The 12,965-nt window shown below is 33.1% G+C and overlaps 3 protein-coding genes across 4 annotated transcripts; 2 read left to right on the top strand and 1 right to left on the bottom strand.

Annotated features, from left to right (window-relative positions):
- The first annotated feature begins 3,744 nt into the window (after positions 1–3,744).
- Positions 3,745–6,938, top strand: LOC108756714 (double-strand break repair protein MRE11). Its single transcript, XM_018500727.1, has 12 exons — positions 3,745–4,011; positions 4,135–4,306; positions 4,405–4,541; positions 4,657–4,847; positions 4,925–5,123; positions 5,220–5,477; positions 5,549–5,630; positions 5,729–5,873; positions 5,956–6,119; positions 6,208–6,334; positions 6,414–6,650; positions 6,766–6,938. The coding sequence occupies exons 1-12, from the start codon at positions 3,912–3,914 to the stop codon at positions 6,823–6,825; spliced, it is 1,872 nt and encodes a 623-aa protein (XP_018356229.1). The 5' UTR covers positions 3,745–3,911; the 3' UTR covers positions 6,826–6,938.
- A 343-nt stretch (positions 6,939–7,281) lies between these two features.
- On the top strand, positions 7,282–9,046 carry LOC108756709 (40S ribosomal protein S14). Its single transcript, XM_018500721.1, has 4 exons — positions 7,282–7,374; positions 7,640–7,790; positions 8,403–8,490; positions 8,767–9,046. The coding sequence occupies exons 2-4, from the start codon at positions 7,642–7,644 to the stop codon at positions 8,983–8,985; spliced, it is 456 nt and encodes a 151-aa protein (XP_018356223.1). The 5' UTR covers positions 7,282–7,374; positions 7,640–7,641; the 3' UTR covers positions 8,986–9,046.
- Positions 9,047–9,423: 377 nt separating this feature from the next.
- Positions 9,424–12,091, bottom strand: LOC108756717 (dynactin subunit 4). Of its 2 annotated transcripts, none has more exons than XM_018500731.1 (9): positions 11,849–12,091; positions 11,644–11,714; positions 11,361–11,560; positions 10,859–11,001; positions 10,615–10,783; positions 10,354–10,537; positions 10,042–10,225; positions 9,786–9,976; positions 9,424–9,700 (listed from the first exon to the last, which is right to left on the bottom strand). In XM_018500731.1, the coding sequence occupies exons 1-9, from the start codon at positions 11,975–11,977 to the stop codon at positions 9,487–9,489; spliced, it is 1,485 nt and encodes a 494-aa protein (XP_018356233.1). In that variant the 5' UTR covers positions 11,978–12,091; the 3' UTR covers positions 9,424–9,486. The 2 variants fall into 2 exon arrangements, with proteins under 2 accessions (XP_018356233.1, XP_018356234.1); XM_018500732.1 differs by having other exon boundaries at positions 10,615–10,780.
- Positions 12,092–12,965: the final 874 nt, after the last annotated feature.

Below are 12,965 nucleotides of genomic sequence, written 5' to 3'. Positions count from 1 at the left end.
CACACACACACACACACACACACACACACATATATATATATATAAACACACACACACGTAAATGTGCGATCGCGACTCCGACATTTCTTCTCGCTTACCTCCAACCCCGTACAAAATCTGCGTCCGGAGATCTGGGATGGATCGCTCACTCTCGCGTTCCTGATCCAATTCCTTTGGCGTCTCGCGTTCGGTTCACTAGTAGGATGGAAACGTCGCGACGCTAACGGAGTATCGTCGAGCATAGCATTGTGTTTAAGCAGCGTGACTGTGACGCGAGTAGCGGCGGTAGTATACAAACGCGCGTGCACACGCACACACGCACGAAGGCGCACTCGGCACGGTGCAGGACAGCTGAGCCGTCAAGGTGCCCCATCGATGTTTCTCTCGTCCCGCGGCTTAAGGGACGTCGCTGGAAAGTGCGCGCGCGCTCCCGCGCGCGCGCGCACACACACGCACGCACGCACGCACGCACGTACGGTCGTACACGCACGCACGTACCCCCTCCGCGCGCGCACGCACACACACACGCACGCACCCCGCACGCGCTCGCGCGCGCGCAACAATCCGTACCCGTGATTTTCACGACTCCGCGCACGTCGCGTCACGCACTGGCCACCGACACCGAATGTTCCCGAGATCGACGCCGACCGTTACACGGTTATCGTAGCAACCGTCAACGAGCCGAAGTCCGAGAAAACTCTCAGAACTGGCCTACCCCCATCGACGACAACAACAAATATGGCGTGCGACAGACCACCTCCTGCGCGCTCCCTGCTGCGAGCTGTGACCAGCGACTGCCAATAGGGCGTCAGATGGCGTGGCGTGCGCCATTCCTCTCCCCACCCTTTCGCTACGGTCGCGCGTCCTCGGCTTTCTCCGTTTCGGCGAACCGGCGCGAATTTATGTCTGCGGCTCGATTATGGTCGATTAGGTCCGTTTTTTTTAGTTGAACTTTTCATATGGTTCATCTTTTTTCTTCTTCTTGTCACATTGGAGAGGAAAAGAGAAAAGAGATGAACTGTGCAAGAAGTTCAGCTGAAAAGAATTGTATTGTATATCTCGAAACGAGGTGGAAATTATAAATGTTAGCAAATTTATTAGATGTTGATCAATAAAACTGTAAATCTAATATATTATAAATATAAATTATAAATAGTGTTATAGAATACATTTAATAACATTGTAATTTTCATTTTTCGTTTTAAACATACATATGTATACGTAATCAATTCCGTACTTCGGGCTACTTTTTCAACTTTCCTTGCCTAAAATCCCCTTTATATCACTTTTATCGAAAAAAATATCAGGAAATTTTTTAAAAAAGACTCCTTAGTATACATGGTATATAAAGGGATTAATAATCTTAGGGGGTTCATCAAGGGTTATAAAGACGTTCGTCCAAAGCTATCTCATACAGACGTTGTATATAAGATTGATTGTCGAAATTGTGAAGCATCATATGTAGGCCAAACAGGTAGATGTTTGAAGACACGCATAAATAAACATAAAAATCACATAAATTGAAACACTACACAGCATTCTGTAATAACAGAACATAGAATCAGTCATCAGCATGACTTTGATTTGAAAAATGTTAAGATTTTAGACGAAGAAAAAATACTTAATAAAAGATTGATTTTGGAAGCGATCCATATAAAGCAACAGAAACAGAGTTTGAATTTACAGAATGATACATATTCTTTGGATCCAATATACATGAATTTGTTTATTAAATTGTGACGTTGTTATTACTCTCTATTGGTCTTATTTTCTTTCTATTTCAATAACTACTTGACTTTATTATTTTGACTCTCATTGTATTTCTGACTGTCGACACCACAAGTTACGTGAAGCTGCGAGAAAACGCTTACATGTGAGTGGATATAATAGAAAATTCAAACAAATGATTTAATAATTCTCCAATTTTCGTTTCGTGTTTCTTTTGAATGACTACACAGTAAATCTGACAATTTGATGAGCGATGCGATTCTACGTAGTGACGCAATGCATATAACTTCGGTTTTACTTTATATAAGTTTTATATTATTATTGTATAATATAATAATTATGATAATCATTGGGCTATTCATTACATAGCTAATTTGGCATTTGGATAAAGAAGAACGAACTAATTGTCGAGAATCATCTACTTGAAATTTGCGTTAATTATGTAATTTCGATTTATATTTTATATTGATAAGAACCCGAATTTAAGGGTTGAAACGTATATTTTATTTGTTTTGTTACATTCACAAAAAATAAAGAATTTTGTGCATTTGAATAGCTGATGTAGACTCTGATGGGTTTTTTTACATTTTTCACAGATAGATTCTTTCGAGCCTCATTATATATATTTGTTTAAAATAAAAATAATAAAGTATTATTTTATATATTGAAAATAAAAATGGATTGCGTATAATATAAAGTGAACAGATGATTTTTTTAAAGCGATAGTTAATTAAATATAAGTACTGTAAGTTTCTTTATGTAAATTAGAATTAATTCACCATTTTAAACTGATTTCATCCTTGATTTTTTAAATATATTGATCAATTCGATTTTACTTAAGCACTCAAAATGTCGGAAATATTTTTCAGTATATATAATTATATTTTATCATATTCAAATGTAATTCGCAACGCTCGCGAGCATCATTTAATTCTTCTCTTGTTATCAATTATTAAACGAGCTAAACGTTAAGATGGAACGCAAGCCCTATACATTATTCGTCTATATTCTATAATTTCGCGTTTAATGTTTACAGCCATTTTTGAGCTTAAGGGCCGCGACACAGACTTTTGCATAACGTATAACGCAGAATGCATGAATGAATCAATCAGAATCTTTCCTTTATTATCTTTTCCTCCCATTTCACCGAAAAGAAGAATTATGATTGGTTGAGTTACTTATATTATAAGTTATGCGTTATACAAAAGTCAGTGCTGCGGCCTTTAGGTCCAAATACGTTTCACTTGCGACCTGCGATGTAAATTCGACTTACGAACATCCAACTGAACGCAACCAAAAAGTGCACGCAACGCGAACAGACCATAACCCCGTAAATACAATAGAGGAGTATTAAGGCCGCAGCACAGACTCTTGCATAACGCATAACACGTAGTGCGTCGAATCAACTAATTAATTAATCAGAATCTTTTCTTTCCTCTCATTCTATGAAAAAGAAGAATTTCGTGAGAAGATTGAGTGATTTTCTTATGCACTATGCATTATGCGTTATGCAAGAGTCTGTGCTGCGGCCATTAAACTTTAAGCTTTAGGGAATAGACCAATCATATTTGATTATTTTTTTCAGATTCGATTGTGATTGATCAATTTTCTAAAGTCTTAAGATTTAATCCCATGGCACGTACAAAAACGTAAGGCCATAAGACGTAATCAGTAAACAAATTGCCCAATTACGGTAGAGACTGTAAGGCCAGTAGCGAATCCAATCTTACGATTTCCTTACTGCTTACGTGTTACGATCATACGTTTTTGTATGTACCATGGGCTTTACTACATTTTGTTTTTGCAGGTTAGAGAGTGAGAAAGTGCGAGATAGAGCATTCGAGTGCAGAGCAGTGCAAACAGTGGATGCATTTAGAACGACAACTGTTCTCTGAGCATTCAGTGAGCTCTTTCATCTGATTGATCCATATTTTAGGATCTAACGGAATCAGATGAACGAGCTTAAGCGCTCAATAAGCGGTTGCCATTCTAAATGCACCCAGCAAAGAAAACAAATAGACTTAGCGTGTTTCCCTTCTATGCTTTGTTATACCGACAAACGTTTCGCGCCATTTCAACCCATTCCAATTGTCAGTTATTTCACTACTGCGTATAAGATAAATAATTGGATGACGTTAAAATATTAAATAATTATTACGCGTTTGACACATAACGCATAAAAAATGTCAGAATCCGCCAATACGCACGTAAATCCGCAAGATACTATTAGTATTCTAGTAGCCACGGATATTCATCTTGGTTTCGATTACAGTAAAAAGAGAGGTTTGTTTTTTTGTAAAAGTATTTTTCAACAAAATTGCTATAAACGTAAGAAAAGACATGACATGACATGCGTATAAAATTGAAGATCAGTATTATTTTTAATGTTATCATTTCTCTTAATAGGAGGACAATCAGATGAGAGTTTCGTAACGTTCGAAGAAATATTAAAGTATGGCAAAGATAACGAGGTTGATATGGTTTTGTTGGGTGGTGACTTGTTTCATGAAACTAAGCCTTCACAAACTGCGTTACTTAAATGTGTAGAGTTACTGCGAAAATATTGTTTGGGTCCTAAGTAAGTAATATTTAATTGGATTGTTAAATTTACATTATATTTTTGAATTATATAGTATGTTTTTAATATAATACAATATAATTTTAATGTATTTTTAGAAAATGTGAACTAGAATTCTTGAGTAATTCTGAACAAATATTTCGACATTGTGCACAGAAACATGTGAATTATGAAGATCCGAATTTGAATGTCTCAATGCCAGTATTTACCATTCATGGAAATCATGATGATCCAAGTATATAATTTTTTTCTTTTGGACCTCTAATTATATAAGTTATATATCCTCTGTGTGTGTGTGTGTGTGTGTGTTTTTTATTTTATATATCCTTTTTTTTTTTGTTATCCATTAGGTTTTGGTACTGTCGGATCAATGGATATATTATCAGCTACTGGACTTGTGAATTATTTTGGCAAATGGACAGATCTTAAACACATAGTTATATCTCCCTTAATTTTGAAAAAACGTAATACTCATGTTGCTCTTTATGGTCTGAGTTATATCAATGACCAAAGGTTATGGAGATTATATAGAGATGATAAGGTACATTTTGTATCAAGCATATTTTTTTTATCTGTGTGATCATGCAGAATAATAACTAATGTAACTTTTGAAAATAGGTCGAGTTGATACAACGAACGGACCTAGAGACTTTCAACATATTTGTTTTACATCAGAATCGTGTCAAAGTTCGTGATGCTTATATATCAGAAGATAAACTGCATAAATTCCTCAATTTAATTATTTGGGGGCATGAACATGAATGTCGCATTAAGCCTGAATTTAATCAACAAGGCGAATATTTTATTTCCCAACCAGGTAAAACTATATTTTTTTTTGTAATACATATTTGGACATACAAGTGGAGGTTATTTCAGAATTCTCTAAAATTGTTATATATTAAACTAATTTTAGGAAGCTCCATTGTTACTTCTTTATGCGAAAGTGAATCGAAACCCAAACATGTAGGTCTTCTTAAAATAAATAAAAGTAACTTCAAAATAAAACCTTTAAAATTACAAAGTGTTCGCCCATTTATTTTTGATAATTTGGTTCTTCATGATCATGATATTAAAATGAGAAATTGCATCTCGTTAGCAAATGCTATTAGTCAATATGTAGATCAATATATTGAAAATAATATCATGCCTAAAGTTGCTGAACAACTCACAGGTATATCAATTATTTTAATTTTACCTTATAAATGTTATTTTTATTTAATACATAAGAAAAACTCATTTTAGGATATCCTGGTCAACCACTACAGCCTTTAATTCGATTAAGAATATTTTATGACGATGACAGTGAACAATTTGATACATTAAGGTTGAAAATTTTCTAATAGCATTCTAATATTACATTTGAAATTGCATATATACTTCATATTTTACTCTTTCTTATTCTAAAAAAAAATATGCTTTTAGTTTGGCACAACGATATTGTGATGAAGTTGCTAATCCTATGGACATGATTTTATTCCGTAAAAGAAAGACCGGAGACAAAGGAAAACGTACTATTGAAGATGAAATTGATGATCCAGATGATATCGCAGAATTATTCGAAGGAGATGTAAAAAAACAACATAGTTTCCTTATTAAACTGATTTTGTTTCATGGCATTTTAGCATTGCTTGGAGTTTTTCTTTTTATAGAAAGGGGAAAATTGGACTAGCACAGTGCAAGGAGGAATTAAAAAATATTTCGATATGGAAGAAAATAAAGATAAATTAACAGTATTAACTGTAACAGCAATGAATGAAGCTTTAAATCAATATGTTGAGAAAAGTGACTTAGATGCCTTTAGAAGTGTCGTAAGGTAGTAATTAGTGATGATTTTTTTTCTGAATTAATATTCGAGAACAATTCACATTTATGTTAAATTGTTTTATGGATTTACTTGTTAGAAATCAAATGAAAAGAACTATAGAACATTTAAAAGCGCAAGATGTTGAGACACCAGAAGAGATTCGCGAAGAAATTAAAATTTTCCGTGACAAAAGGCTTTCAGAAGAACAGGAGGAACAGAATAATGTAATGATGCTTATATGTGACATTTATGTGTATACATATGTAATATTTGTATTGATATATATACTTCTTTCTTTTGCAGGTTTCGGAATTACTAAACAGATCACCGCAAACGAGTTGGAGAGACCTTAAGCAATCTCGCTTACAGATAAGCAATATCAATGTATCAAATAGTGATGATAGTGATGAAGATTTAACTTTGAGTAAGATTAAAGGAAGGGGAAGGGGTTCAAGAGGCGGTAGAGGATCCAGAGGCCCGAGAGGAAGTCGCAGTAGAGGAAAATCTAATGAAACAAATGCTTCTATTCTAAAAATGCTGGTATGAATAATATAGTTAATATAATAAGTTAATTTATATATATATATATATAAGTTTAAAAATATCTTTAAAATATGTTAATTTAAATATTTAATGAGTACATCTATTTTTTTAGAATTCCAGAAATGCACAGTCGAAAAAAATTGATCACATTATTATAAGTGATTCTGATTAATTATTAAGTATTCTGCATGAAATGTATACATGTGTTAAAATATGTTAATTTAAATATTTAATAATTACGCTAATTGTTAAACGGAATTCAAAAAATGTTCAGTCGACGAAAACTCAAGCACTTATAAGTTATAATTAATTATTAAATACTACAAGAAAAGATATGCATATGAGTGAACGTTGTTATAAACATTATTTTGTATGAATACAAAATTTAATAAAATTTATAAAACAAATATTCGTATTTATCATTATGTATTTGAGAAAACTATGTAATTATTGGCTGATTTTTATTTAATGTTTAAATTTAGTCTTTTAAAATCTTATCCATAAGATTCGATATCCAATAAAAGGAATTTAGCTAGTACTGTTTCCACGAAAGGAACTTCTATTGGATCCAGTTGTCATTAGACGAGGACACAGCTAAATTCCCTGTCATGCGCAGAACGATCGCATTTTGGTTAGAGAACTGCGTCACCGGAAGCGTCCTTTTTAAGGTTTTTGTTAAATCGTGCTGGAACAGGAAGGTTATAGTCCTTACAATTCGCAGGTATTTTAAACACCAATATCACAAATATCGTTTTATTTATCAAAAATATTAAATTATATTTATAAATTGAATATTTATAAGTAAGTTCCAACTGCGAAATAACTTTTGTACTTAGCAGCATGTGTGGATGTAGTTGGATGAATTTTTGCATTGACATAACCTTAAAATCTGTCCTAAAAATGTTTATACGGATATTATAATAAATATAATAGCAGATGGTCGAGTTACAGAATAATAAACGAAGATACCCGTTGTTTTTTTTTAGAAATGCCACCAAAAAGAGGAAAGGTACAGAAGGAAGAAGTGCAGGTCTCTCTCGGGCCTCAGCTTCGTGAAGGAGAAGTCGTATTCGGAGTAGCTCACATCTTTGCCAGCTTCAACGACACATTTGTGCACGTTACCGATCTGTCGGGCAGGTTTGTACTAGATTTATGTTAGAATATAATCAGAGAACTCAATCATGTAACTTTTCCTAGGGTACAAATATGAAAAGTAAAAATGTTTAGTATTTACGTGTATAAATGTACGTACGTAAAAATATTTATTTTTTATATTTCTGATCTCGAGGAAAAGTAACATGATTGTTATCCAATGAGCTCTAATATGCTGAAAAGCTTCCATCATTAAAACAGCTAAGTTGATAAAGAATATCTACAGGATATTTCTCAAGAGGCCTAGTTTTACAACTCATGGTTAACTCTTAACAGAGGTTCGACTTGTTTATCTTTTTCCAATTCTAAAATTGAAAAGAGATAATGAATATGTTGAACCTAGGTTATGAGTTAATCGTCAGTTGTAGAACTAGGCCTAAGCCTGTATTGTTTTGTACTATGTTATGTTGTTCCAATTTTTCTAACAGATAATAAAATAATCTCTATACCAATTACACTTTTCTTGATTCATTCTTGTTGAGCAAAATCCTCTTCTCTCTCCTTATAAGCTTTTCAGGATATTGTAGAGTTCCTTTATATGACCCTATAATAATAATTCCAATACATTAAGATAAAATTGTATATTTGCATTTACAGAGAAACAATTGCTAGAGTTACTGGTGGCATGAAAGTAAAAGCAGATCGTGATGAAGCCTCACCATACGCAGCTATGCTTGCAGCTCAGGTTATTAACTTGATTATCATTACATTTGAATTAGTTTGAGAAAATGTATTATTATCCACATTCAGGCAGCACCTAGATGTAAGATTATTATAATCTAAGGAGTGTTCACGTGTTTGTGGAAAAGCAAGTTCTTTTTAATAATTGAGAACATGTGCTTGCATCATGCACTTTTTCTCTGTAAAGAAAGAAGACATTCAAACATGTCCTTTATCAATTATAACTATTCGATATATTAAAATATTGATAAAATATAAACTATAATTTTTTGTTTTATAGGATGTTGCAGAAAAATGTAAATCTTTGGGCATCACAGCACTGCACATCAAATTGAGAGCTACGGGAGGCAATAAAACAAAGACTCCTGGCCCAGGTGCACAATCTGCTCTGCGCGCTTTAGCCCGGTCAAGCATGAAAATTGGTCGTATTGAAGATGTTACTCCTATTCCATCAGATTCTACTCGCAGGAAGGGAGGTCGTCGTGGACGTAGGCTATAAGCTGTTCTTATGGCTTTCTGTATGGAGTGTATTATCTTTCAATAAACATATTTAAAAAAACTTGAGAAAACTATTTTTTATTAAAGCACATTTTATTAAAGCACATTTTTTTTTTTAATATAGGCGACAGCTTGAAAATTACAATTTATGTTTGTTTTATTATTAAGAAGTAATCTAAAAGAAGTAATTTTCATGATACATGAAAAAAATATATATATGTATATATAAATTATAACAAATATTCTTAATACGACTTAATTTTCTTTTTTAATTACAATATAAAAAATTAGATAAATGATTAAGAGCATTCTTACATTTTGTATTCATACATATAGACTATCAATGAATATATTATGAATATCAAGCTTAACACAAAAATAATACATCGAAGTATAAATATTTAAGTATCTTTAATATTTAATTTATAATCGACTACTGAAAAAACTAAAGCATTTATGTATAGAGTATTCTATTTTGCAATTCCAATGAAATTGAAAAAGATTATGTTTCGCCAACTAACTGACCAACAGTAAGATATAACTTGACCTTTGCATCTACTTTTTGCGGAGATTTTTGTTTTAGCACAATAGTATTTACGTATCCATGTTGCATGACAAATCCAACTATAATTGGATCTTCGTTATCTTTATTTGTATCGTGTGGAATCACGTGCAAACGTATGACTGCTTTATTTCCTTTTCGTATTAAAGCACATCTAAAAAAAATTGTATAAATAAAAATTGTATAAATTCATATTATCTTTTTGTATTAATTTTACATAATTTATATTTTTCACGTACTTTGGATCATCCTGAAAATTATGATTATCATTCGTATCATCATATTCAGCAGCATCATCTCTTGGTGGAAGAATCAACGAACTATGAGGCAATATCAAATCTGCATTTGGTACTACTTTTATTGCCTTAGGATCTTCTGTTACAGGTGCTTGTCGTACAGTAGACGGCAATAAATTCGAAGATTCACTCGTCTGCAATTATAATTAAATTATTAAAATATGTTGCAGTTTATGATAAAATTCTAATTTGATATTACTTGCGTATCCTCTTGTTTAACATCTTTTTCCTCAGTGAGTGAAGTAGATAACGAAGTATCCAAAGGTAGTATAGTTATTTGAGTTTGATGCTGCGTTGGATTGCAGAATTTCAGAAGCAATTCACTTGATTTTCCTGATCGAAGTGGTTCACAAGTAACAATCTTGACTTCTGGGATATGATGACTAAAAAAAGAATAATACAATTTCGATTATACATTCAAGAATATAAAAATCAAAATTATTGTATATATTATTTTATGTATTAGTATCATGACTGATGTTAATAATTGATCCTTTAACGTAATACCTACAATGCAGCTAGTAAAATCTTGAATTTTGTTGATTGAGGACAAAGATCTGATTTGCTAACATTATGTTCACATACTCTGCAACGTTGCGATCTTTTGACTAAAAACTGTCTGTGCTGAGGACGCAATTCATTTATTTTCTCAGCTTGTACTTCCGGATGCTGTAATCTTTGTTCCAACGTAGTAACTATTACACAAAATTACATATATTTAAAACAAAGTTTATATCAATGTTGCCACTCATGTCATTGAAAATTTTCTTACTTTTAGTTATATCTACAGATTCTGTAAATATATCGCTTGATAATTCATCCACTTCTTCACTTGCAATGGATGGTACTGGTTGAGCAGATGATTGAGATTGCATTGGCGGTTTCATGGGACGTCCAATACGCTTGCGAACCAACGCTGATGTAAAACTGTACATTGTCTGCTATTGGAAAGCAAATAGTTAGAAAGACGTTTTTAAACAAATACATAATTAGAATAATTCTCACTAAACACTTACAGCTGGCATAAAAGAACGTTTCGGATGAATTTTCTTCCTTTCACATTGCTGTTTCTCTATAGAGGCTAATACCTTGTGATAATCAATAAGAGCATTAATACGCATTACATGTGGATTTTCCTGTTCGGGCCATCCTCCAGTTGCTACAAGCAGAAATTGAAAATATAATAAAATTGACACAAAGATTAAAAATCATTGCAATAAATAGAGAAAAGGCTAATAAGCTAGACTGTGCTTATTTATCTAAGTATATAATTTTTTAAATTATCTAATTATACATATCAATATATAAAGTATTTAGGAATACATAAAGTACTTAATATTGTTCAATACATAAATATAAAGATATAATTAAATCAGAATAATTAGATAAATAAGCAGCATGGCTAGCCAGATTCATCAATTCTTTCTCTATTTATTATAACAATTCAAAGTATAAGTTAGGAAAATGTTCTCTATTCAGCTTTTATTTATAAAATTATTTAATAGCAAAACTTCTTACCTACGGATTGATCAGGTATTCCTGCATCTCGAGAACTCCATCGGCACAATGAACAGAATAGATAATATACTTTTTTAGGAGTAGCTTTAACATCCTTGTTTTCTTCCCCCTCAGTTGGTGCTGCTGCTCTTACAGGTGCTAGTCCTGCTCTTGTCGATAACGTTTGAAAACAGCAAGGACAATCGAAGCAATTGGAACATCTGTCAATACAAATTATTCAATATAATAACTAAATTCACAATCTCTATCTCTAACATATGAAGTCTAATATATATGAACATACTTGTTCTTTTTAAGACGTACTTCCGATGATGGCAAATTTTCCATGCAATTGGGACAATAATGAGAGTCAACCTAAATACAAAAGAAACATTTTTTTATAAATAAGAACTTTATACATGTTAGAGTACATTTTGTTGAATGGATTCAGTAAAAATATTTCCTATTATATTCTTTTGTTCAAATTTATAGATTAAAAAAAATCGCACCTCCTGACAGACACAGTAGCCGCATCGTATCATCAAGCAATGTCGGCAGAAATATATCTTCGATATAGGTTTTAAGGAGCCACAATTGCACAAGTAGCGCACGTAATCTGGTTGATTCAAGTAAGTCATACTGAATGGAAAAGTTCAACAATTACGAAATGAAACAGTAGAAATGTCACTCGACATAACCTAAAAATAAGACAACTATCTTCTACTCAAAGTGACGTTGTCATTCGGTCACACCAACGCAACACCTATCACCGACTAGCAGACAGAAACCTCCATACATCAGCGCCAGTACATATATTTTCGATGTAAGAACTATATAGTTATATATTGACGATAAAATCATCGTAAATAAATCGTAAATAAATGTGGCGAGTCCGTACTAAATTGTAGTGCTAAATTATATCCGCTAGATTGCTTCAAAAAGTATAATATAAATTATAATGGCTTTATTATATTTTATTAAATCGATTTTTCTTTCATACTGTCTCTTCGACAGTCATCCTTTAGTCTAATTGTTTTTTATTTTCAGAAATATAATTTCCGTATTCAGAACGCGCTTTCAACGATAAATATGTGTTAAATACGTGCTAACATCGTAAAAGCGTGTTCTAAATATGTACAGGATTCTCCGACTTCACGAAACACACACCCTCAAATTCCGAAAAAGACTGAGATTTCTTGCGCGTGGCGTTTATATATCTTTTCTGAAAGCTAGCGCGGTCCAATGAGCGCTCGGATCTAGTACCCGCAGTGAGATTCGCTGTCATTGGCTGGCTTGAGAGTGGTGGGGTTCGAGGTTCCGCGACTCCTATAAATAACGGGTAATTCGTGATCTCGCGTTTTTGCGACTCGATCAGTGGACACGGTTGTGTCCTGTAACATTACGTTGAAACATCTCGCACTCCTGGCTTCGAGTTAATCATCGACCTTTCCTCCAGAAGTATATCCTAGTTCCTGTAGAGAATAATAAAAACGACGGAAAACGGCTCGAAAGAATCGCGCGTTCGAATTATACTAACAAGGTAACAAATATTGTCAAATATTTTCTCGACGCGAGAAATGTTTAAGAACCGATCGCTTCTCGGATAGTTTTAACATATCCGTTAAA

The sequence above is a fragment of the Trachymyrmex septentrionalis genome, unplaced genomic scaffold (genome assembly GCF_001594115.1).
Source record: "Trachymyrmex septentrionalis isolate Tsep2-gDNA-1 unplaced genomic scaffold, Tsep1.0 scaffold13, whole genome shotgun sequence".
NCBI classification, from domain to species: Eukaryota; Metazoa; Arthropoda; class Insecta; order Hymenoptera; family Formicidae; genus Trachymyrmex; species Trachymyrmex septentrionalis.
The sequence above is the reverse complement of the archived record's forward strand: the minus strand, read 5'-3'. Positions and strand labels throughout refer to the sequence as shown.